General features: G+C 41.1%; 1 protein-coding gene across 1 annotated transcript in view; it reads right to left on the bottom strand.

The window, feature by feature from the left end:
• Positions 1-13,459, bottom strand: part of vstm2a (V-set and transmembrane domain containing 2A) — a 95,196-nt gene extending 81,737 nt beyond the window's left edge. The window contains exons 1-2 of the mRNA XM_084938747.1: positions 12,761-13,459; positions 11,452-11,618 (exon numbers count right to left, since the gene is read on the bottom strand). Coding sequence (XP_084794873.1) covers positions 11,452-11,618; positions 12,761-12,839 — 246 coding nt within the window. The 5' untranslated portion in view covers positions 12,840-13,459. The remainder of the gene's footprint in view (positions 1-11,451; positions 11,619-12,760) is intronic.
• Between the last annotated feature and the right edge of the window lie 13,879 nt (positions 13,460-27,338).

The raw sequence follows: 27,338 nt of genomic DNA, 5'->3' as shown, positions 1-27,338 counted from the left end.
AGTGAATTCCAGTGATTTCAAAAGCCCGGTTTTCTTCCACCGCTGCAGCTGAGCCTGTCAGTGGATCGCTTGACAGTCCACAGGTGGAATAACAAAGCAGCGAGCTCTTTCATGTGTTCGTGCATGCTCACACATAAACAACAGGCTCCTGTGGAGAACTCATGTTCGCTGTTTACAAACCACTGCAGATCATTACAGGCGTGTGCGGGAATGGCAGGGGCCAGAATGGCTGAGGAGAGCAGTCAGCAGACTATACCTGGTGCATGGTATTGACTCCGGGTGCAGTTATCTCAGCTTGAGTGGAGGAGGAGGCTGCATAAGCTGCAGTCAGACTATGATGGAGAGGCAGGGAGGCAGACAGTAAGGTCACTCAAAGAGCATGGCTGCCAATGGATTTTATGCTTCCTTGCTGTTACACCCAGTGGATTTATAAACTCACTTGTTAAGAGAGGTAAAGCTCGCAGTGGTTTGAGTGTTTTTTTGGTCAAAGTGCACAGGTGGATGCTTTATATAATGGTCGTTTGTATTCTTACCCCAGGCTTCAGCTGATCTCTATTTTCTCTGGCGGCTGAGGGTGACCTCGTGTCATGTCCACCTCCTTTTTTTTTCTTAAATAAAAAAACATCTCGCTTTTAGAAAGACATCCCAGTGCTGTGATGTGTTTCATGGAGATCTAGGTTTGAATCCAGCAGCAGTCTCACCATTCATGCACTCCAGGCAGTATTTGAGTAATGAAATGCAGTATACATTTTTAAACAGCACACATCTGCGCCAGGTCTCCAGCATCATCTCCGATTTTTTCTCTAAACCTTTACTTCAGCTTTGAAATTCATACTGTCAAGGTGTGGCCTTTATGATATTCCAGATATTCAAAGATGTTTGTCCCCCCACACACACAGAATTACATTGATTTTAAGCTGCTTTTATTTTTATGTATTTATTCCCAACGTCTGTGGGAATAATACATAACTGAGAGCTCACAGAGCAGTGGCTGAAATGATCGGAGCAGTTACCTCCACAGATAAAACTTTTCTCCCGTTCCCTCACTTTTATCCAAACATAATCCCACGCCAAATAGTATTACCAGTGGACGGGGTGGTAAAGATTTACTCAATAAATTGATCTTATGGCAAACAACAGTGGGCGGATTAGCTGGATAAAAAGAAGAGATCAAAGCCTGAAAAGATTTATATCCACCTCTTCAGAATAAGAGGGATTTAGGGTTTAAAACTAAAAAAATTCGCTAATGTATTTTTTTACATTCAAATGCATGGAAATGAGGCCCTGTCCATCATGCGTGACATAACCTTCAGGTAGGCTTTGTACATCTATGAGGAAGGTCAAAGCAGCAGCCTTTCCAGTCAGTATTCAGACAAGGATCCAATATTCTAAATTTGCGCCTTCACAATGGACTTGAAATGAAGCAATCAAAATGTAATTTAAGTGTAGACCTTCAGCTTTAATTTAAGGGGTTTAACAAAATATTGCATTAACCATTTATACCTAGTGCTTCCATTTCCAGAGGCTCAAAAGTAATTCTCAAACCAAAATAATTAGAAATACAAATATTGTTTTCAGCAGTTTAATTCAAATCCTTTGTGAGCAATGACTGGAAATCTGAAAAAGTAAAACAAAGCCTGCACGCTTATTCACATTTGTTGGAATGTTTTATAATGGTATGAATTATATTTAGGTATTAAATATTAATTGAAATATCCACATTCATCAAAATGCTAGGTGTAATTTAAAAAACGCTAAACAAGCTTTTGGGTCTTACAGATCTTGTCCAGGTGTGCTGTTTGGCAGGCAGGAGATGGGACCCAATGCAGGACTCGGAAAAGGAAAGTTAAACGCAGCTTTTAGAAGAACTCTTCATGAATACAAAACACTAAGCTTTACCAAGGAAACTAGAGAAACTAGAAAGCTAAGCTGTGAACGGAGAACTAGAAACTACCATAACACGGAGGTCAAGACACAGCATGGAGAGGGTACGACACGACAACAAGCAGGGGATGACAGAGGACTGAAATACACAGCGGGGTAATCAGGAAACGGGAGACGGAAAGGAAACATGGCTAGGATTAATTGGGCAGGACGAGACAAGGGAAGCAACGCAGAATACAGACACGGACCTTAGTAAAACAGGAAGCACACCAACTGAACTTACAGACACAGACTGAGATCGCAATACTGACACAGTACAGAGGGAACACAAGGAAAGGGATAACTTAGACAGGAGACGTGGGAGCAGGGCAGGCACAGAGACACAGACTAGACACTAAACAGAAACCAAAACCTAAGAACAAGCAAATCTTAGCAAGAATTAATCCGAAACATACAACAGTCTTAATCAAAACAAAAACACAGAGTCAACAGACTCAGGACCATGACAGGATTGTTCTAAGATTGGCAGATGGGTTAAAAATCAACATAAAGTGGTGGATATAAAAAAAAACCCAAGCCACAACCATAAGCATATTACTAACAACCTCTCAAATATAAAGAGGTTGAACTGATGCGGTGATGCTACATTTTGGTCATTAGAGGTGGGCAGATTGATCCAAATATCGATAGTATCGACATCAACACTGGTATCAGTATTTAAACGATACTAATGTGATTAGTATTGGGGGGTTGGAGCCTATCCAGCTGTCTTAGAGTGTGTATACCCTGGACAGTCTAACGCACACCTGACACAGAGAATCACCAGTTAACTTAACCCCACTGCATCCCACTGAACTGTGTTATATACTTTTTTTTTATGAAAAATATCGTCATGTTAATTCTTTATAGCCTATAGCACATTTAAACAACACATTTACGTTCCAGGTCTCTAAAACAACCACAGTATCTATATATAAGAAAACTGTGTTAACTAAACTGTTTTAGTTAGTCTGTGTTGATACCAACATGCGTATCACACAGCACTATTGGTCATTTAATTTAATGAACCAAATGAAGCGGATCTATCTCGCCAAAGTCAATAAGCTGTAAAAAAAAATTGTGACGAAAAGGACTCGTCACAGGAGAGTCGTTTTTGTGCTCCAGTGCACACACTAAACCAACACGCAGGAGTTTTTTCTTACATTGCCACAATACCTTAAAAAATTAGAAGCATCCTGTCTCTGAGTGATTTTGATGCATTTGTTACTTCTAGGCTGGACCACTGTAATGTGTTATCAGGATGTCCTAAAAACTCCCTAAAAACCTTCCGTTGATCCAAAATGCTGCAGCAGGAGTCCTGACGGGGACAACAAAGACAGCATATTTCAAATATATCAAATTTAAAATCCTTCTCCTCACAAACAACGTCTTGAATAATCAGGTCCCATCTTGTCTTAAAGACCTCATAGTACTTCAATGAAGCGCTTCGGTCTTAGGCAGAGCCGTCAGCGTACATGGCTCCTCTTCTGTGGAACCAGCTCCCAGTTTGGATTCAGAGGACAGACACTATCTCTACTTTCAAGATTATGCTTATAGTTAGGGCTGGATCTGGTGATCCTGAATCCCCCTTTTGTTAGGCTGCTGGGGGGGCTTCTATTGTTTCTAACCCTGTGTGTTTGCACACCACTCTGCATTTAATCATAATAATCGTATTATTAATCTCTGGCTACCTTTGACCTCTACCACGATGTGAGCAACGACAGGATTTTTAGTCCTGTCGTTGCTCACATCGTGGTACATGGATGCCTCTCTCTGAGTGTGGAGGTTTCTTCCTGCTTAAAGGGAGTTCTTCCTTCTCACTGTCACCAAGTGCTTGCTCAAACAGGGTCGTGTGATTGTTGGGGGCTTCTCCCTATTACTGTAGGGCATGGCTATTCAACTACGAAGTTAGTTGGGCCAGATTTTCAAACTGAGGAATTTATCTGGGCCAGATATTTTTTTTGAAGCCAGTAAGCAGCAGATCATGATCAATTTCAAACCCACACAACTGTATTGAAAAACAAGTAATTTTTTTATTCCTTTTCCCCTGTAAATCTGGTGACCTCACAAATGCACACCAAAAGGTCCATTTAAAAAAAAGGGAGCTATAACTAAACTATTTTTTGCACATTTGAAATAATAATAATAATAACAAAAAAACATTTTGATAATTCCCTTTCAAATTAAAATAAATATTTTGCTCACCACTCACTTTTCCTGCCATGGATGGAGCCCCATCCGTCACAAGTATACAGACACGCTTCATATCCAGACCATTTTCCTCAAAAAGAGCTGAAATCTTCTCAAACATTATTTCGCCAGCTGTGTGTCCCTCTAACGGTAGTAAGCCGAGCAATTTCCCATCCAAAAAACGGACATATACGCACAACTGTGCATTATCAGTTCTGTCTGTGATCTCCTGCTATAGACATTACATCAGTTTTCTTCAGGTCATCTAACAGCATTTCAAACTGAACTGTCTGACGCCAGAACTTCAACTCTACGAATATTTGAACTGTCCTACAGGGGGACGTTTTTAATAGCAGATGTCACACTTACTTTAATTTATTCATCACTTTTCACCGCATCCACCACGGCCAGCATGCAGTATTTCACTGCTTCAGAATCTGTGAAAGGCCTTTTCTTCTTCGCCAAGAAGCAAACACGAAGGGAAGATGCTGCAGCTCTCTCTTGGGCTGTACAGGACCCTCACCATGGTAGTACAACTCCGGTTGTAAGATTATTAAACTCGGTAAAATGAATAAGTATTTGTCAGTCCAGGCAGGGTTAAACCGACAATTTTCATTGTCAATTTTGCGCTTTTGGAGTGAGAAAGACATGCTGTTGTCACATCATATATTACGATGATTGTTTAATACAGCGGTCCCCAACCCCCGGGCCTCGGACCGGTACCGGTCCGTGAGTCGTTTGGTACCGGGCCGCGAGAGTTGAGGCTCAGGTGTGAAATGTATAGTTTTCAGGGTTTTTATCGGTTTTCAGCGTTATTTTGTTATCGTTTTTATCTTTTACTCGGTTTTCCTGGGTCTTTTCGACCTGTGTTATGAATAAATTTTCTTTTTTTCGGTACCGGTACTAGTTTTATTTTGTTGTATTTATCCGCGACACCTTAAAGGCCGGTCCATGAAAATATTGTCGGGCATAAACCGGTCCGTGGCGCAAAAAAGGTTGGAGACCGCTGGTTTAATATGTTTACATCACGGTGCATTGTGGGTTAAATATTGCTAGGCTACTAGGAGTGTTGCATTCACAGTCTACACTACGCTGTAGGAATTTTTTATTTTTTATTTTTTTTTTTAAATTAATTAATGAATTTATTTTTTGCGTTTTCTCTGTGTTTCTGCCAGGACCACAGGCAGGGCCACTCGCAGGTTGCTTCTGGGCCGCATTTGGCCCGCGGGCCGCCATTTGAATAGGCTTGCTGTAGGGTCTACATACGTAAAACACAAATAGGTTTAATGGCAATGTATGATTACACAGTAATAAATGGCCAGCCAACCAGACGTATTGATAATTAATAAAAAAAAACAGAAGACAGCAGATGTGGAAATCCCAGTGAAGAGCAAAAAACTGGTCCAAAAAAAGTGGTCCCAGTGATAATGGATTAAAAATGGATGAGAAACAAGGTCCAGTACTTTTGTCCATATAGTGCATGTTTTCACGCCACAGTGACTTCTTCCTAAAATGTTTTAATCTTTCAATACTGCCAAACACAGTGGAACAGTGTTCCTTTATCCTCCAGGTCAGGGACATTTTAAGGGCACCTGTAGAACAAAGCGATGTGGTTTTAATGTCTTAATGAGGCTAACTGGTGGGAACTCAAGAACAGCCTCAGAGACTAAAATTAAAGCAGTTGTGGAAGTTAGTTCAACTGGATTCATGAAAAGCAGAGTAATGGAACTATGAAGAAAAATCTGCATGATACACCACAACTCTCACGCCAGTCCTCTCCAGCTCATTATGGCCATCTTGGAGAGCTGATTTGGAAAATGTACCCTGCATTGGAAATTGAAATAAAAAATTCTCTGGTGCGGCACTTTGGTCTTTTTAAATGGCAGAAGTGCTTCACGAGACCACCAGTAAACTACTTCCCTCTGCTCTTAGCTTAAAAGCTTGCATCCACATATCCATTCATATAAATGTGCAGCATATTATATTCTTTTAGAGGTACACTTTAGTCCTTTTGGATTATAACCCAACATTCTGAAAACAATGCTGCATAATTATAGATGAAATGACAGGCGAGACAGCCTCTGTTAGAGAACGGCAGCCAAAGTGTCGTATAGACTGATGACCCCGTGTTTCCACAGCAATCTGCTCCTGTTCCGTAACAGCAAATGTTTAGCTCCCACTCATGCTCTGCGATCGCTCTCCTCCTCTCTGTGTGTCTTTACTCTCTGACTTGAATCAACAACATCACAAGTGTAGCGAATCCCGTCAGCGGCACGACTCCTCTTTGTCATGGAGGTGTGAATATTTTGTTTCTGTCTGTCTGTGTTTGTGCATAATTATGAACTGGCAGCTCGTCATTTATAATCTGAGAGGAGAATCATTTAGCACTTGTTGTGGAAGCTGAAGCCAAACAGCTCTCTCTATTGACATGTTTGTTTTCCTTTCTTTTACTCTAATCTGTGTCCAAGGTAGGCTCGGGGAATTTTGGAAAAGCGATGAGCACATGTGCTTCATGAATATTATTTTTTTGTTATTCCAAAAGCTGATAAGTGAAAACGGCAACAAATTGAGCATAGTTTATTTTTTCTTATCTTAATCACGGTGCTAAAAACCTGCAAGTAGATAAATGTTCTAACTGAGAAGTCTCTGTCAGAAATAACCAGTGGGGCAGCAAATGCGGATTAATGCTGAAAATAGTCCCCATCAAATGCACCATTTCCTCCGGTTTTCATCTGACACTCAACACTGATCTCTTTTAACCCAAACCACAATCGTTCCTTGCTTTTCAAACAGTTAACTGTATGTAATAGTCTTTACTAAACCCTAGTCAAACACGAATCTAAACAAACCTTAAGCAGAGCTTTAAAAATGATCAGATGTATTTATTTTTTATTCTTTGGATTTGATGATATTGTTATAGACTATATTACAACACAGAGTTTGCCCTCATGCAGAAATAATTGTTTAGAAGATCCAAATGAATAGTCGAAAATATTATTATGCAGCATCAATTTAATATTAATGGGAAACAGTGGGGGGGAAAGCAGAAGTGGTTATCATCTTCTGAAGTGATTATCTCATGAAAAAAATTCACATGCCCCCTACATCTACTCTTAGTCCACATGTTGGTGCTTTAACAAACAGAGAAAGCACAGGAAGAAGCCCTGTGATAGATCATTATTTTATCTGCAGTGATCTGAGTACAGTTGACACAATTGTAAATTTTTTGCTACATGTTTATCGTCTGAGACTCTGTTCATGGATACAATTTTTAAGAGTCAAAAATGTTTTGAATCCATTTAAAATATTAAAATAATCTCTCCATACTGCCACTTTCCCACCAACGAAATCAAGCGAAAGACCAGTTTTAAAACATGTAAAACTCCAAACAAGTCTTCAGTGCAATCAGAGCTCACAGTTTATAAACCATTTTTCCCCATAATAAACCATCCCTGGGTTATTTTTCTGTAAATTTTCACCTGAAAAAGCAGCCTCAAATGCACTCTGTCACAGCTCAGCAACTGCGAGGCCAAAATGAACAACCGTGGGCTCTGTGCTTCCGTGACACTTGGGAAAATTTGAAATACAATAAGACCCCAGGTCCCCATCACAGGGTCAGGGAAAGATCAGAAAAAGTCAACGCACAAATATGTATTTTTACCGCATATCAAAAATATACACGAGCCAATGAATAGCATCCTGATAAAGAGGAGTTTGTGAATGTGTTCTAAAAATTCTCAGCCTGCAACTCTGCAAAATATGATGTTACACAAATGATGCATTTTAGTCCTAGTAGTACTAGGTGGTCTCTTCACTGAGTGCATCACTCTACTACCTTTTAAAATGGCAGCTGTTTGAGTTCTATTAACAGACACAGGCTGGCCTTGGTACAGGTATCTCCAGAAGACTAAATATTGCCAGGGCACCTTGGTGTTCAGTGCTTTTGGTGCATTATTTAATAACCACCTCAGCAGTGACCATTCTGTGATTAGGGTTGGGTTTGGCATATACTACATGGATACATGAATTTTAATAAAACAAAAGTTATTTATCCATTTAAAATCAAGTGCTAAACACTGTGGGTGATAATGGGTTGAAAATTGCATCAAAAAGAGGCGGGCATTAATCAAACCCTGACCTTAGATGGGTCACCAGTGACTCTTCAGTAGACTGCAGAATTCTAATAAAGGTGTTTCCTTCATGTGTGAGGCGCACGTCTCGCTTTATCCCAGACCAGAGTAGACAGTTTGTCCTTGATGGTGTTTCAGAGCTGCTAGGGCCACATGTGCACTCTGTCCAGTCGGCCTGAGAAAAAGCTCCTCAAAATCACCACCAGACGTGGTGCAACGGTTGGAGATCCTGCTGCTAGTCACTCATTCAATCGAACTGTCCAGTTTCTTGGACTCATACTGCAGTGCAGAGAAGCCACTATTGTGAGCACTGCTGAAAAAAACCAGGTCTGGCGATCGGTGGAGCAATGCACCACTTAGACAGAACTTGTGCATATAGAATTTCTGTATACACAAGTGCAATATATAGCACCTTGAGGTAACTGTTGTTATGGTTTTGGCACTAAAATAAAATAGAATTGAACTGAATAATGTGTTGGTTATAGATGGCACTGAGTTTAATACTGCTGACATGTTTAAGTTTAACTTATATTTCAACAACAACAACAGCAAAAATAGAGAAAACTGTGCTTATGTGGGTACACAAATGACCTGATTTAGCATTTTGTTAGAAGTTAATTCTAGTGCTTTACAAAAAATACCCATTACCAAATCCTGCTGCATATGGCAAACGTTAGATCTGATGCAGGCAGAAACTCCTTTCCTTACTGACTTGAGTGGACCTGGGAATGCTTCAGAAGAACTGAGTTTTACTATGAAATATTACATAAATTTGTGGATTTGTGTTACATTTTTCAGTGTCTACATGTCAGCCTGAATCCACTTTCTACTTATTCACTGAATGTATATTTGTAGGAATAGTCGATACTATCCCTCTGCAGTGTTGCCTCTGGGTAACACACCTACTTTCACACTCACAAAGTCATCTGATTTCATCTTTCTTTTATTTCTAGAATGACTGAAGTATTATAAAAACTGATAATGTTAGTTGTTTTACATGATAGAGCATCTAGGAAGATATGCATGTGCTAACTGAAACCACACATTTAAATATAACATAAAAGCTCAAACACTGAAATATGAGTCACTCTTTTGAAGAGGGTTATAATGTTACGACTTGACAGACTGTTGCAGAGTAATGCTAAAGTAATGTAACGAGCAGTGTAATGAGTTACCTATCCAATATGTAAGTTTAAAAAATGCATTATTTATTTTTTCTATGAAGGAACCCAACACTGATCCTACAGGAAGCTCCACAATGTTACAATGATAGAAAATGACTTTCAAACAGCACTGCACCATGGTGGAACAAAAACCAGCCCAGTCTCATATGTTAACATGTAAAACAATCACAAAGAAGCAGTGCATTTGTTACATTCTGCACATGTTTTAAACTATGTATTTAGGATGCCTGTTTCCTACCTGGAACACATACGTTCTTCTAAGTTACGTGGCCTGACACTTTGTGGCTGAACTGCGGTGGTGCGGAAACACTTCCACTTTGCAACAATACCCTCAATTGTGGATCATTTAGGATGGAAGAAATTTTACAAACTGAATTGTTACAATGGTGACAATCTACTACAGTCCCAGGCTCAAATTCAGTGCCTATACACAGGTCTGTATAATCCAGCATCTCGAAATGCAGTCTACATTTACAAACAGACTGACTTAGTTCAAAAAACAAGAAGTGTAGTTCATATAGTGTGTTTCTGTGTATATGTCCTTGCTTCTTTTATTTTTCCCATCCTTTACCACTATTGTTAAACTTGTCACACAATAAAAGCCACAGGCAATAACTGCATATTTGCATTAAAAAAATAAAAGCTCACAGTAGAATAATTGTGCGGATAAGAATTAAACCTGGGTCGTTAAGAGTTGAAGATAAAGTGCCCGCCCACCTACCCTTCCTCTGCACTATTTCAGCACTGAGCTGCTGTCTGTCTTCTCAAGTCTTTTCATATCATCCTTTCAAACATCCGAGTCTTACTTTCCGTGCATGCAGCTTGGATTTCCATAAACATTTGCATTCTAAGACATTGTGTTCATTTCCTCTAAATTTCCAGGAGACCAAGTGACTTCGTTCTCTATTACTCTCTCTCTCACACACACACACACACACACTCACTGCCATTCAAAGTGAAACACTGCAGGCCAAACACACACACAGCAGCTTTCATTCACACAGCCATCCCTGATAAGAAATATGGGTAACAATGTGATGTCTGCATCAATAGGCCACTTCAACCCAACATCCAAGAGTCATGTGGGATCAAGCCCACATCAAAGCCTGGCCAACGCTGCTGTGAGAGCCGGGCAACAATGGAACAATAATTAAAGCCACATGGATATCCAGCTACCTCCTGTCACACACATCTCTCGCTTCCCCTTTGTCATAGAAATGTACAGATCACCGTTTGATGTCTGTCATGACAATACAACAGGCCTCGCACATCACGAAACGCAGCTCCTCACCACACAACATGGAAGCAAGTCATTTCCATTCATTTGAATGCAGTAAACACTCTCATTCACTAAGTAGCTGATCATTATTTGCTGTCATAACCAGCAGTAATGCAGCAGCAATACATAACAAAATGCCAAAGAGCCTCCAATGCACTGTTAAATGAGGCAGCGTGCAGGAATATGCTTTGGCTGTATTGATTCAGCCACTTTTTATCCATCCATGAATAGTTAGGCTCATTTACTCCATTTATCATGTAATTAATATCCAGAACGAGCTCATTTTTTCCCTTTCCCACCCTCCACTTTTTTCTTTGATTAATGCTCTTATTTTTCTTCTTGATGGGGCTGCGTCCTGCTTGGAGTGCGGAGGGCTTTTTTTTTAACTATTTCAGGGGAAAGTTGGAAGCCCAAGTAGTCAAACTGAACTTAGAGCCACGGATTGAAAAGTTATGGAAATGAGAAATGTTTAACGCTTCGGGAAAGCAGCTGGTGGTGGGGGGTTGGAGGTAACAAAAAGTTCCAGAAAAGAAAACAAATACCCAAAAAGTTAATGTTCTATCGGCTACAGAGGCACGAGGTTTGATAACATAAGGTGCTTGTGCGGAATAGCTGGGGATACAAACTGGATGCCCTTATTTCCTTCATGAGTGGGTGTGCTCCAAGCAAGCCTCGCACAGCTCTTGACAGGGAAAGGGCACGCGCCGAGAGAGATGTAGAGAGAGAGGGAGAGATTCCCTTGTACCTCTTGAGCATCGATGTCCTCCTCGCTGTCACTCGGCTCCGGCGCTTTCACGAACCACCACTGGATCTCCAAATACACGGAGGCGGTTCCGCTTTGGAACGCGCACGCCATTTCTATGTTTTGACCCTCTTTGACGGTCATGTTGGAGGGCAGGTCCGTGAACCGACCTGCGGATGAGAGAAGGAGCGGGAGGAGGAGGGGGTGAGGCGGGGGTAATAATGATGAGGCTAGTTTGTGCGTCGTCTACACGCACAGAATCACTCGAGTCTCCTGCTCGCTGATGGCCGCAGCAGCTGCGTTACTGAGGCACACGTTTGACGAAAGGTGCCTTCTTGTTTTTAATTAGAGAGCCCCCCCACCCCCAGCACCACCATCACCACCGTCACATATAATGACGCGTCTTCATCTGGAATTTACGTAACGCACGCCTGCTACATTATTCACAAACTAAATTGGAGCAGCCATGTCCCCCCCCCACCAAAAAAACCCCTTTCCTATTATACATGCGTGTATCTTTGTAGCCACGGTGGAGCTGGTTGAAACCGCGTTAAAAATTCCAACTAAGCTTCGTGGTGTTTGCCTGAGTGTGATTCAGTCCACGGGTGTTTTTTTTAAAGCACAGATTGATAAAAGAGTTTGGTTTGAAGGGGCTGTAGCCTTCTGTGGAGCGGTGACGACATGACATTTGTAAACTTTTAAACCAAACCGTCGTTTACGTCCTTTCCGACAAACTCCCGGCTAAACTGTTTAGAGCTTTGTTGCTGCGATGTGGCCAAAGGCGAGCGTGAGAGAGCCCGCACCGACGCAGTTTGAAAGTGGCGAGCGACACGAAGCAGCCACACGGAATCCGGAGCGCCAGCTTTTCAGGAGCGCGGACAGACGCAGGCAGCTGCAGCTGTCCGCGGTGCTGAAAGCTTCTCATGAAAGGCAGCCTTTAAGACAAGTTTTATCTCCCCATCAAGCGTCGCCGTGAAAGAGATGCAAGGGGGGGAAGAGGGGGAAGGCGCCCCCCTTCTCTTCTGAACGCGACGTGAAACGACTTGATCTGAAACAATCACCAGTTGCATTTTTTTTTGTCATCAGCTTCAGGAGAAACATTCATTCTGAGATCGCTTTCCCTTTCTTTTTTCTCCAGTCACTTAAAAAAAATCCCTTCACAACAGCCCCTTTTCCCCGTTTTCCGCCAGCAAAGCTGCGCACTTTTAACACTTTCTCCCACCAGTGCAGGGCAGCAAAGCCAGACACGATCGCGCTCGCACGCCAACATTGTTTTTCCCCCCTTTTGGTTAAGAAAATATGCCATCCTTACCTTCAAAAGAGAATCCGAATTGAACGCAAAATCCGGTTAAGAAAACAAATCCAACAGTATCGTGTGAGGTCCACATCATTCCAAGATCAAGGGGCTCGTTTTTCTTTTTACATCAGCCGGAGGAGGATAGAAAAAAGACGAATCTTTCCAAGGGGGCGAAGAGGGGGGAAAAATCCTGCACACCAGCAAAATCAAACAGTTGCTGGGCGAGTGTGTTTAAACGGAGATTTCAGAAGGCTGAACATGCTGGAAAGCTACAGCTTGTCGTTGCCGAAGTTCTTTTTTCCTCCTTCCTTCTCTTTCTCTATGCCTCTCTGCGGGAGAGACTGTCGACTGCCTGGTTGCACTGAAGTCTGTGAAATAACCGTGTTGCGGTCTTCTTCTGCGCTACCAGAGAGACGTCAGTCTAGTGGATCACTGTGGCATCCACACTCTCCCCACACCTCTGCAAATCTAGTCCTCATCCGGCCCTTTTTCCTGTCACCTTGACCGCTTAATTTAAACAAAAGCAGCACCGAGCGTTTGCTGTACAGTTACTACTTTTTAACGAGCTTATTTTATTTGGACATTTTTGCAAATGATGCCCAAATGATGCGAATACAGATTTTTAAAGGTCCTACTTATTCACAAAACTTCAGTTTTGTGAAAGAGAACCTTAAAGTTTGTCTAACATGCACAAGAGCGCGTATTAAATGTGGGTATGTCGAAATCTGGTGCACTCACGCAGTCAGGAGTTCGTCTAAATATTGTAGCTTCACAAGTGAGCAAATAAGAAAGATGACAGTTTGGAGGTGGGTCATGGCAGGGCAAGCATAACATGTCCCGAGTCATTAAGCTAAAAGAGAGCCTGCTGGAATATGCTATTAGTCTCCCGGAAAGAGTGACAACATTTTGGCCTTTGATGCAGTGCATACATATCGTGGCACCACTAATGTCTGCTCATAACGTGAATGGAGATCATTCAACCTTTGGGGAGGCGGACAGGTGTGTATAGGTCGACTGGCATAAAGTCAGAATTCAGCAGTGATGGGAATAACGGCGTTACTAACGGCGTTACTTTTTTCAGTAACGAGTAATCTAACTAATTACTATTTCTATCGTTACAACGCCATTACCGTTACTAACAAGAACATGCGGTGTGGTCGCGTTACTATTTTTCAACAACCAGACGGTTGAAGCTGTCTTCAGCTTACCGCACTTTACCGCATCAGAAGTAGCTGTCTACCCAAGTAATCTGGACGTTACAGCTTTAAGCAGCTGCGCGCGCTCCCGCGGGCGGCAATCACTTTCTGCCTGACGATCACTTTTTGGCACAACAAAAAGTGGAGCTAAGGGAGCAAAACAATCGCATGAATGGTAAATGGACTGGTTCTTATATAGCCAAAGGAGCTTGCAAAGAAAAGCGTCTGGACTTCTTTAAGTTACTTGAAGACGTTTCACCTCTCATCCGAGAAGCTTCTTCAGTTCTAAGGTCAAATGGTGGAGAGTCCCAGATATAAACCTAGTGGGAGTATCCCCCCACAGAGGGACAAAAGGACCCCCTGATGATCCTCTAATCGCCTGAGCCAAGGTGTGAAAGCGGGTGTGGGTCCCAATCAGCCAGAGTTTCGGGTGAGTTCATTGTGAAACCTGGCCCCACCTTATCATGCGAATTCCTGAGGTCAGATGGCCCAGGATGTGAGTGGGCGTTAAGGCGTCTGGGAAGGGATCTCAAAACTGGATTATAGATGGCAGACAGTTGGTGTCGTAAACCCCCGCCTCTGTTCAAAGATGGTCGCTCACAGTGGACATAGATGGCTTCTTTCACTCCTCTTTCAAACCATCTGTCCTCTCTGTCCAAAATGTGAACATTGGCATCCTCGAAAGAGTGTCCTTTATCCTTAAGATGCAGATGGACTGCTGAGTCTTGTCCTGTGGAGGTGGCTCTTCTGTGTTGTGCCATGCGCTTGTGAAGTGGCTGTTTGGTCTCTCCAATGTAGAGGTCTGGGCATTCCTCGCTGCACTGTACAGCATACACCACATTGTTAAGTCTGTGTTTTGGCGTTTTGTCTTCTTATATAGCGCTTTTCTACTCTGTCTGAGCACTCAAAGCGCTTTATACAACTAATTCATTCACCCAATCACTTCTAAGCTCAAGTATCTAACATTCATACACATTCACACTCCGATGGATGCATCGGAGAGCAACTCCATGTCCAAGGACATTTGGCATGCAGAGCATGCTGAGGAGCCTGGGATCGAACTACCAACCTTCTGGTTAGCGGCTGACCTGCTCTGCCACCTGAGCTACAGCCACCCCAGAGTGCTGCCACTTAAAGATGACAAAGCAACGAGGTGATATATACCAGTATTTAAATTGTGTTGATAGGCCACGTAAAACCAGAGTAATGCTAAATAATACATACATATTTTTTTCCTGAATAGTTTTGTCACGTTTACTGTCTAAGAACAGCGCAGCAAGCAGTCTCTGCTTATGAGAGTGCTTGCTAGAGTTTAAAAAACAAACAAACAAAAAAAACCTGCCCCTTCCTGTTGGTGGAAAAACGCACCATGTCGGCCAATCAAAAATGATATGCCAACATGACATTTGGTTGTTTAGGAAGAGGGGGAAGTTTTAGGAGTGACCGCAAGAGAGAGAGAGAGAAAGACAGCAGAAAAAGAGAGCGAGCTCTGAGATGTGAAAGATTTGTGATTTTTAGCGTGTTTGGAGTGTGTAGTTAATGTGTTGTCTTGTGTAGTTGGTGTGTAGTGTTGTGTGTTAGACAGTGTTGGGTAAGTTACTTTAAATTAGTAACTTAGTTACATTACTAGTTACTTCTATCAAAAGTAACTCAGTTACTTCAAGCTACTGGTTACTTTCAAAGTAACTAGTTACTAGGGAAAGTAACTTTGGTTTTACTCAGAATTCTGTTTTTAATATTGTGTTGCTTCCCTAACTGGATACCCAGCTAGGATGCCAGTCTTCTAGCTTGCTTACATGTTAGCACTATCTTGCCACAAGTGCACTGTGCCACCTACCAACAGAAAGGAAAACATAATTTCCACAAGAGAAATCCCACGCCTGGACCATCGTTGACCGCCACCATGATTCTAGCCTACGTCACAGGTCATGTGCGCTTTTTACATCCAACACGAAAACTGCAGTCGTGGTGCTTTCGATGTACTCAGAACAGAAATTCTGCCTTCCAAATAGAGATTGACAGACCACATGACATTCACGCATTGCATTGTGGGTACTAGTGGCAACAAAATCAAAACACTCCATCAAGTGCTAGCATTTCCAGCACTGGTAATCATTAATTCTGCGGTTTTAGTCCCTATTTGCATTTTATTTGGTCCAAAAACAGTTATGTACAAAACGACGGAGAACACGGCAGGTCCGTACAGAGACAGAGTTCACGCAAAGGCAAAAGAAAAGTACGAGGAAAAAATCAAAGGAGTGAAAGGGTCAGACCCATACGAGCATACAGAGTGGAGTAAGTACTGCCCAACTTTCATCACGCACATATTTATTATTATATGGTCCTAAGTGTGAGTGCATACAGTCACAAAATGTTTAGTAACTTCAGATCCCTGCAACAAGCCCAGGTGCAGTTTACTTTGGTGATTTGGACTATTCCATTTCACAGCTGTTGTTAAATTTCTTTTCCTTTATCTCCTGTACAGGCCAACGCATGTATTTGTCGTTTCAGGCTGTAGTGTTACGCAACATTTTCAGATCTAATAGAAATAAAATAAGTGTTTCATAATTCACTCAATTTATTGTCTTTATTTATAACTGGCATTATTGTTTCATTCTATTATAGAATCTCACAAGAAAGAGTCAAAATTGTATTCCATCATGCTTTATTAGCTGCTTCGGTGAAAAACTAATCAACAATGCAAAAAAAAAAAAACATATCAAAACAACATACTGGAAAACTGTTATTCATCACTTTCTTTCTTCAATACAACACTTGGGCACATGTATGCGGGACTTTTTGTGGCTGTTTTGATATCGCTCTCTCTCTTAACCGATCAAATCTCGCTGTGGTAGCAGCTTTAAACTCGGTCTGACCCAGGTTGATAGAGGGCGCCCAGTCTGGATTGCAGCATTTTGTAGGCTGGTTTTCCTACAAAACACAACAAACATTAGCCCGCAAAGCCACAGTGAACAAAGCAGCAAAGCGCAACGAATTCAATTCAAATCAATGTAAGACTTATTTGTAACCTAGATCAACAATCATGTTATGATAAATTACGTAATAACTACAACAGAAGACGTACCTTTGTGGGAATGCTTGGAGCAGACTAACATGTGAGCTGGAGTGTTCTGGGACGTTATATTTGGTCTTTGAATGGCTGCAATCCAGGCCATCCGTCGGCTCTTTGTTACTTCGGAAACATGGCTTGATCAATTTCTCTTCAACGACGTAATCCGATAACAACCAATCTCTTTACCCGTTGGCTTCCCGTGGCTGTCATGCGACCGGCTATTGCAGTTAATAATACAACAGCTTCTTGCCATTCTTTGTGTTTCTTTTTATCGCTGTGTGACTCTTTTCTTGTGAAAGCCTGCGTGCGCTAGTACCGCTTGCCACTCGTACCTACAATTCTTTGCGGTTTTACCCAAGAAATGACGTCACATTTTCAATCTCTATAGGAAGATGTAGGTAACACCAGACTGCAGATGAGCTGCATACAGGGCTGGACTGGGACAAAAAATTATAGGAAAAATCATAAAGCCTTTGAATGAAAACAAACGCTGTTGTGACAGTGATGTAGACTGTTTTGATGGTATATATGAATCAATCTATCAATCGTTTGTTGTAAGACTCAGATAATTATTTTTTAAAAGCTAGATATTTTAAATGAGAATAAGAAAGAAAAGTATATCTTTGTGCCCCCCTTTCCCTGTTAATGCCCTACCTGGCCCCCCTGAGCAAAACTTTGCTAGACCCGCCCCTGCACAGTTACCAGCTGTCAGCTACTTAGAAAAGGATCCTGGTGTTATTTGACTCTCAGAAACAGTTCATAACTTCCCTTCAGCTCATTCATGTCACCTAAAAGGTAAACCTGTTTCTCCATCACCTGTTCAGCTCTGATGATTCAGTAAGGACATCTCCTGGTTTCATCTTCATGTTTTCCTCTCACCAGATAACCAAACCGACATCATGACCAGCAGCTTTACAGCTGTGGCTCCAGCAAACATCAGCTGATACTAGAAATTAATATTAAATAAATTCTAACAAAAGCTGATATAGCTTAAACGTGCTGCTGTTGTTTAGCGCGACATCCGCTGGTTTCCTCTTTCTGGAAGTGGGCGATAAACAAAAAGAGAGAAAAGCCGATCAGCTGATCATTGATCAGTTTCATGATTGAAGTAGAAACAGGAGAGGGAGGGGGAGAGGATGAGAGGAGAAGAGGCAGCTGTGCAGCAAAGACACAGAATAACTCCAGCTTTGTGTCTTTTTTTCATTCTATCTGAAGTACGGGACAAACTGTGTTCCTTTTCATCTCAATACAAAACGCGTAATATTTTCTCTGAATACAAGATGATTCCATTTTTTACGGGACGGTTGGCAACTCTACTAACTAACCTTATGAATTAAATAAAGTTCACTATCAGTAACATCATAGCACCCACCCAGCTGTATAGAAACTCCGTCATGCTAGCTCACGCAGTACGAGTTATTGTAACTGACTCTAAAAAGTCAGCACAGCGAAAATAAACTCCACCTAAACTTGGTTTATTTCTGACTCAGATAGACTGCAGGTCATAACTTCTTACCTGAAGTTCAGTTCACCTGACACTCGGACCGGCGGCCGCCTCGGGTCTCTCCTCCTCCTGCCTCCCCTTTCCCTCATCCACCTGCTGGCCTCCACCACTTGCTAATGTTACTGAATCTGTGGAAGCTCCGCGATGCCACCACACGAAGTAACGAATAACGAGCCTATCTAAATCCCAGTAACGATTAACACGTTCCTGATTTTGGCATAATAACTAGTTACCGTGCTCGCTACTACAATAATAACGTAGTTACTGTAACGCGTTACTTAATAACGCATTAGTCCCAACACTGGTGTCAGAACAATCAGGTGACGGCTGTCTCCAGGTAGAGAACAGGAGGAGTGATACACCTGCTATCAGACCTGCAGGTATCAGGCTGGGATGTTCTCCTTTATAGTGGACAGAAATATTTGGAGTGGCACAAATAATTTGTGTGGCATCTTAATGAATGCAGAACAGCTGATTGTTCTGTAAATAGTTTGAAATGGTTATTAAAAAAGGGTAAAAGGTAAATGGCTACAAATGACTTTGTTGTTTGCAAAACTTGTGCATATGATTTTAAAATTCACACTTTATATTTGCATTTAAAGTTATGAAATATGATTCAATAAACATGTTTGTGGTTACAGTAAAAAAATACAACTTTTTCTACTTAGATTTTGCTTTTTGTCTGATTTTAGATCAATTGTGTTAATACAGTATGTCAAAAATGAAAACATAACTGTAAATTCAGACACGTGAGGTTGTGCTGAAAAGGATGATACCAAAGAAGGCAAAGTAAATTTTTAAAGGTGAAATGTAGAGGAAACATCAAAAGAGGTCAATTATGACCTGGAAAAAATGTTAAACAATTTTTTTTTAAAGTAACACAATAGTTACTTTTCAAGTAATTAATTACTTTTAGAATCTTGTAACTCAGTTACTAACTCTGTTACTTTTTTTGAAGAAGTAACTAGTAACTATAATTAATTACTTTTTCAAAGTAACTTGCCCAACACTGGAATTCATTTAGCAATAGTTGCCTGTTCACAGTGTGCTACAGTTTTTTCTCAGTCACCTTGGTATTTTTCCCACGAGTTGAAATTCTCTGTTTCTTATAATAGTTAAAAATGAATCAAGACATTACAGATGATACGTCAAAGGCTGCTGCTCTCCCAATGTTCCCCCGACATCCTGTCAATTACAGCAGTAAAGATGTTTGGTCATTTGTTTGAAACACAGTCTTAACAGTGAGGCCTGATTATTTTCACTCACATTTACACAGAATTCCTTCCTTTGTAAAGACGAAGAGCACAAACATGTCCATGTATCACTGCAGAACAACTTGTTGCCCTGTTTGATATGGAGCGAGCGGAAGCAGCAAAAAAACAGACACATTACATGTGCGTTACAGATGGCTGCAGAACTACAAAAACTCGAAAATAATGCCTTAAAACATATAAAGCTGAGGCTATAGTCCCACACAATTACACAAATCCATATCGTAATCAGGATACACACATGACCTTTTTTTTGTACTCTTGGGTATGAACACAAAACCAACAACAGAAAGAAATGTTAAAAAAAAGCAGCCCCCAAAAGACTTCAAAGACTTCAAAGTAGAAATGGAGGGTACAGTGCTGTAAGCCTCACTGCTCATCACTGCCTTTGTTACCTGTTGAAGATCAGGCTGCTGGGCTCAGCATGCACTCAGTTATAACATCACTCTGGGTTCTTCTCTAGCTTTATATTACCATACTGTCTGTGCAGATGCTTGCAATGAGCTGATGCAGTGTTAACAGTATAATGCCATTGTTTCTGTCATGGGCCCAGTTTGCACTTTACCATCCTGATCTTGTTCTTTCGTGCAATGAATAAAGAAATGTCCGCATTTCCACTCCGCAAAAGTTGTATAGACTGCTCTGCCATATTCCTCATCCCTGCACATGTGAAATAAGCAGTTTTTAGTGCAGGAAAAGAAAAAAAAAAGGTATGTTTGATATTTATTTCATTGTATTTTCCATCCATCCATCCATCTTCATCCACTTTATCCGGGGCTGGGTTGCGGGGGCAGCAGCCTAAGCAGAGAAGCCCAGACCACCCTCTCCCCAGCCACCTCCTCCAGCTTATCCGGGGGAACACCAAGGCGTTCCCAGGCCAGCCGAGAGATATAATCTTTCCAGCGTGTCCTGGGTCTGCCCCGGGGCCTCCTCCCGGTGGGACATGCCCGGAACACCTCACCTAGGAGGCGCCCAGGAGGCATCCTTGTCAGATGCCCGAACCACCTCAGCTGGCTCCTTTCGATGTGGAGGAGCAGCGGCTCTACTCTGAGCCCCTCCCGGATGGCGAGCTTGTATTTTATTGTATTGTATTGAATTTTATTTTATTCTTCTTCCACAGCATGTCCTTCATCCTGTCTTCCTTCTCTCACCTCAACCGGTTGCTGCAGATGGCCCCGCCCCTCCCTGAGCCTGGTTCTGCCGGAGGTTTCTTCCTGTTAAAAGGGAGTTTTTCCTTCCCACTGTCGCCAAAGTGCTTGCTCATATGGGGTCATATGATTGTTGGGTTTTTCTCTGTATGTATTATTGTAGAGTTGACCTTCCAATGGCGACTGTTGATGTGATTTGTTGCTGTATAAATCAATCAATCAATCAATCAATCAATCAATCAATTAAATGAATTATTTTGTTCTGCAGGTAACTGAAGAATCTTTGTAATGCAAGTAACAACATAACTGTAACTGCAATGTTTTTACTGAATATAATACAATAACACATTACATTGCTGTCTTACTAAAAAGTAATGAAATTACTGTACAGGGCACAAAACAACTATGATACATGGACAATGATTTAAATGATTATATTTATATCTTACACTTTACTTCCATAATGTGAAGGTTCGTTATGTGGATGTTTCCTTTACTCTCTGCACACCTCGACAACAACAAAGCACTTCCTGTACATCCCTCATGATACTTCACTGGCCAATCAGAAGCCAGGAAATCCTATACTCGGATAAATGCAGGGAAACTAACTAGGTAGATTCAACACATACTTGTTACTGTTTTGAAAGTGCACGTGCAAACATTCAGATATGTAAACATGTAACCACCAAATGGGTAAATAACTAGCTCTATAACCCTCATAAACACCTCTTCGTTTATCAAACGACATATAAATTTACTTCTACACTTCTAGAAATATTTTCAGTGGATTTATACATCTCACAGTGTTGTTTCCCACATCGTCTCATCAGGAACAGCAACATGCTTTATTAAAAGATCCCAGCTCCCAGGGCAGCATGTTGAATGTGTCTGGTCTACAATTTGAACGCAGATAATATTTCTTTTTCAACTTCTGACAGGGGACATGTAAGACATACTCGAAGCTCAACTTGAAGTTCACATTAACCAAATCACACAATTTTTGTTCTGTGCCTTTAAGTGATTTTTATAACAGTTACACTCACACAGTCACCTCTAATGGATGCACCTGGACAGCAGGAGGCAGTGACTGAACAGCCGATCCTTCCATTAGTAGATGACCTGCTAAACTTCCTGAACCAAATGAAATACAAGTTCTTTCTAGATAAGCCAAAAAAGATATTTTTAATAAATATCCTCAGATAATATCTACAATCACTGGAGATTAGTTGAGTTAAATGAGTTGAGAAAAATGTTATGAAATCAGGTATTACTCTACGGAGCCCCGCAGGGGACATGGGAGAAAAAAAAATTAAGACGGACTTTTGCGAGATCTCGCAAAAGTTTTAGCCGCATTCTTCGGCCTTCGACCTCCCGTTAGCTCGAAGCTAACGGGAGGTCGAGACCTACTACAGCCGGGAGGAACACCGCTTTACCGGCACATCGACCTCCCGGTCGGCTTCGAGCCGGCGTCCGAAGAAAAGTTTTGCGAGATCCCGAGTTTGTTTTGCGAGATCTCGCAAAAGTCCGTCTTAATTTTTTTTTTCTCCCATGTCCCCTGCGGGGCTCTGTATTACTCATCCAGCTTTGTACGTTATTTTATCCTGTGCTGATTTTGAGCCTTTGTCACAAATCATTGATACAATTATTCATTAATGTTAAATGTTTTTATAATTAACAGTGATAAGAGATTGCTGATGTTTAAACTCAGTGCTGTTTTTAATGGATCATCTGTAAGAGGTCACAGGGCAAAACCCTTCACGGTAATTCACTGTAAAAAGCTGGGTACGTTTTTTAGACTTATTTTTTAGAGGTTTGTCTGACCACGTTATTCTGATGTGACAGCAGACCAAAACAAATAAACAGATACAGGTATGTTAAGTACAGCTCATGGTTCAGTACCTTGTGGCGCCGCCTTTACCAGCAGTAATTAATATTTTTTCTGTTTGACATTATCAGTCCGTCACATCTTTGTGGAGGTATTTTGGCTCATTCTTCTTAACAGTATTGCCTCAGTTTATTCAGGTTTGCAGGTAATCATTAGGTTGAGGTCTGGCCTTTGACTAGCCCATTTTCCTTTTATTCATTTCCTTTTATTCCCAGTCTCTTGTAGATTTGCTCCAGTGCTTTGGATCATTGTCCTGTTGCATGACCCAATTACAGCCAGCCTTTGGCTATTGGACAGATGGCCTCACATTTGGCTTTAGAAATCCTTGGTGTACAAAAGAATTCACATTTAACTCAGTGACTGCAAGATGTCCAGGCTCTTTGGCTCCAAAACACACTCAAATCCTCACCTCTCCACCACTGTGCTTTGCAGTTGTTATGAGGTGTTTGTGCTATGCTGTGTTTGGTTTTTGCCAATACTGGCATTGTGCATCAGGGCCAGACATCTCCATTTTGATCTTGTCTGAAAAAAGAACATTGTATTAGATCGCTTGTGGCTTGCTGGAACTTTGCAAATCTAAGGCATGCTCCCATGGTTTTCTTAGAGTGAAGAAGTTTTCTTCTGGCAACCTTTCCAAACAAGCCATACTTTTTCACTCTTCGATCTCTGTAAAGCTGCTGTGTCTTTTAGTTTAGTTTCTCTAAACATCGCACAGTCTGCTCTTAAGTTGAATTTGCTGAAATGTCCAATCCTGGGAAGATTGTGGCTTTCTGTTAAGACACACCTAAATGCTACAGATCTGCAAACTGGCCACACATCAGCTTTTATAAAGGTGGTTACACTAGCTGCATTTGATTGCTTAGGTTTCACAGCATGCTCTGCAATCCTGTAAAAACTATGTCACATAATTGTATCTGTAAAATTAGACGTACTAACAGAATCATTTTATTCATCTAACCTCAGATTCATCTGTAAAATTGAAAACACTCTGTTTCCAAGCTTTATTGTGTTTCTTCTAAATGTAGTGTAAAGATTCTGTTGGCAGTGTAGTATATGGGGAAGCCTGATTAGCCGCACTTCAACATACAGGTTGTTTGTTGCTTTGGCTAAAATGTTTCTACTCCCATCTGCTTTGCTGGTGTGTTTACTCACTGTGTGCGAGACAATACATTAGTATACACCTGTTGAGACTGCATGCTACACAGATTATAATTCACGTTTATTTACTGTCAGAAAAAAAGCTCATAACAGGTGTTCTATTAAAGCAACACAATGTGCTAACATCATCATTACAAAACTGAACCCACTGGATTTACCATGAATTCGAGGTCCCCCACTTTCAGACTCCATTAGTCTTTATCAAAGCTCATCATGGAAACGTTGATGTTTGGTGTGGAAGTTAACTACACAGCTCCAACACTCTTTGTGTCGATTAAGCACTCGAATATCTATTGTTACTCTTACATTAATTTGATTTTGTCTCATGTAAGGTCTGAAATGACACCAAAATAATGATGAAGAGCTACAGCTACTAACAGGGCTACTGTGTTTGGATATTAAATGTAAAAATAATAATAACTGAGGCAGGTATGTCGATTTTTCTAAAGGTTTGAGTGTCTTAAAGGAAAGTGTGAATGGAAAAGATTACAAGCAATTCTGTAACCATTTATTGTGTTAGAAACATAAAACGTACAAACCATGCCTTTATTAATAAGGCACAAAACACTGGTTTTTGATTTCAAATAAATAAACATTTTGTAATTTTGATTTTTTTTAATACATCCACAACCTAAGTATATTATTAGAGTGCAATTTGCAAAAAGGTTTGTAAAAAGAAATTCTGTTAAGTAGCCTCAATATACTGAAGGCACTTTTATCACTGTGCGCTGTGATGTACAGCACCTCTTGATCTATGTTTTGCTGACTCAAAGGCTACTTAAATCAGTACAGAAGCAGAGTGAGGCAGAATTATGTGTAAAAATAGAAAATGTATACAAAGTACACAGTATCAACTTACATACTACACGCTAAGCTCTGATTTCTTAATGAAACAAATCAATGACACTTATTTATTTTTAAAAAAAATACATTAATGGTATAAAAATAATGATTTGTTTTGTGTGGGTTGTGTGGCGTTTTTGAGGAAATGAAGGTCCAGACATGAAATAAACATCTTGTGTCTGGGATTTCAAATAGTTTGAACCGTCAGAAAATTGCTTCTTTTTTTAAGTTGTGAGTGAGTATACAGCAACAAAGTCAATGCAGTGGTCGGCTGTACTCCACCACTCTCCCCAGTGTGAAGCAACAACTAGTTACCACTCAAGGATTCTGCTGTCTGTCATGCCAAAGTCACCTAAGCAGAGAGAGCACACAATGTTATCTGATTTCCAGCTATGGCTGAGAAGTTCGCTGTATCACCGAGTGAACAGAGAAGAAACTCGACATCTGCTTTTTGGGGGAAAGTTTCTAATGCAGCTCACAGTTAGTTCACTTGATAAGAGTTTCAGAACAAAGTTCAAGTTTCAAAACATTTGATGTTTAGTGTAATAAAAGCAACAAAGTAGAGTATAATGTGGAGTAAGCTCTGATAAATGATACTGGGTTATAGTTTGCTGCTGTCTTTTTGGCTGCCTATTTTCTTGAGCTTTTTAAGTCATTGTTTAGGAAATTACTTAATTTAAATTTAATTAAAACAAGGGAAAAAAGTTCCACTCATTCCATTTTCCGTTCATAGCGTGACAGTTCATTAACTGTGCTGTAAAACTCCTCCAGGAAAATAATTTGCAACCATGTAATAGAAAATATATTTCATAAAATAAGATCTAAGAAATTCTTTCCAGATAAAAATCTGGGAGCCCTGCTGTGAAAACAGGGAAGCCTCTTCCAAACGGTCATGTGGAAATCTGCATTTGTAACCCTCTGCTTTCATATAGAATATTTGATCAAATTTATTGTTGGGTTATGAGCAAACTAATCATAACACCACTCTAGATTCAAAGGGTTTAACACAAAGCACACGATCTTAGTAATCTTTTTCAGTCCTTGTGTTTCCCTTTACATGGTTTTGCATCATTTCTTACTAAATTAAAACAAGAGTAACAGTTGTTTCATCAAAAGTCTAAATCTGCAGTATGTTAATCACCAGAAAAAGACCAACAGTGCTTGAAATGTTATAGCCAACCGCTTGCTGGTGTGTCTGTGGATATATACAGGGTGGGCCATTTATATGGATACACCGTAATAAAATGGGAATGGTTGGTGATATTAAAGTCCTGTTTGTGGCACATTAGTATATGTGAGGGGGCAAACTCCTCAAGATGGGTGGTGACCATGGTGGCCATTTAGAAGTCGGCCATCTTGGATACAACTTTTGTTTTTTCAATAGGAAGAGGGCCATGTGACACATCAAACTTATTGGCAATGTCACAAGAAAAACAATGGTGTGCTTGGTTTCAATGTAACTTTATTCTTTCATGAGTTATTTAAGAGGTTTCTGACCACTGTGTTGGATTGTCAATGCAACCCTCTTCTCCCACTCCTCACACACTGATAGCAACACCGCAGGAGCAATGCCAGCACAGGCATCCAGTATCCGTAGTTTCAGGTGCTGCACATCTCGTATCTTCACACCATAGACAATTGCCTTCAGATGACCCCAAAGATAAAAGTCTAAGGGGGTCAGATCGGGAGACCTTGGGGGCCATTCAACTGGCCCACGACGACCAATCCACTTTCCAGGAAACTGTTCATCTAGGATTGCTTGGACCTGGCATCCATAATGTGGTGCTGCACCATCTTGCTGGAAAAACTCAGGGAACGTGCCAGCTTCAGTGCATAAAGAGGGAAACACATCATCATGTAGCAATTTCAAATATCCAGTGGCCTTGAGGTTTCCATTGATGGAGAATGGACCCACTATCGTTGTGCCCCATATACCACACCAAACCATCCCTTTTGTTGTTCCAACAGTCTTGGAGGGATTCATCCAATGTGGGTTAGTGTCAGACCAATAGCAGTGGTTTTATTTGTTAACTTCACCATTCACATAAAAGTTTGCCTCATCACTGAACAAAATCTTCTGCGTGAACTGAGGGTCCTGTTCCAATTTTTGTTTTGCCCATTCTGCAAATTCTGTGCGCCGATCTGGGTCATCCTCGTTGAGATGCTGCAGTAGCTGGAGTTTGTAAGGGTGCCATTTGTGAGTAGCTAATATCCGCCGAAGGGATGTTTGACTAATGCCACTCTCCAGTGACATGCGGCGAGTGGCGCTGTTGGCTCTTGCTGAATGAAGCTAGGACAGCCACTGATGTTTCTTCATTAGTGACAGTTTTCTTGCGTCCTTGGCAAATCCAACACTGAACCAGTTTCACGAAACTTAGCAAGCAGTTTGCTAACTGTAGCATGGGAGATGGGTGGTCTCGTAGGGTGTCTTGCATTGAAATCTGCTGCAATGACCCAGTTACTGCGTTCACCAGATATCAACACGATTTCGATCCGCCCCTCACGTGTTAACCTC

Source organism: Perissodus microlepis, chromosome 9, assembly GCF_051167445.1.
Source record: "Perissodus microlepis isolate ML-2025 ecotype Zambia chromosome 9, ASM5116744v1, whole genome shotgun sequence".
Lineage (NCBI taxonomy): Eukaryota > Metazoa > Chordata > Actinopteri > Cichliformes > Cichlidae > Perissodus > Perissodus microlepis.
This window is presented reverse-complemented; position numbering and strand designations above follow the sequence as displayed.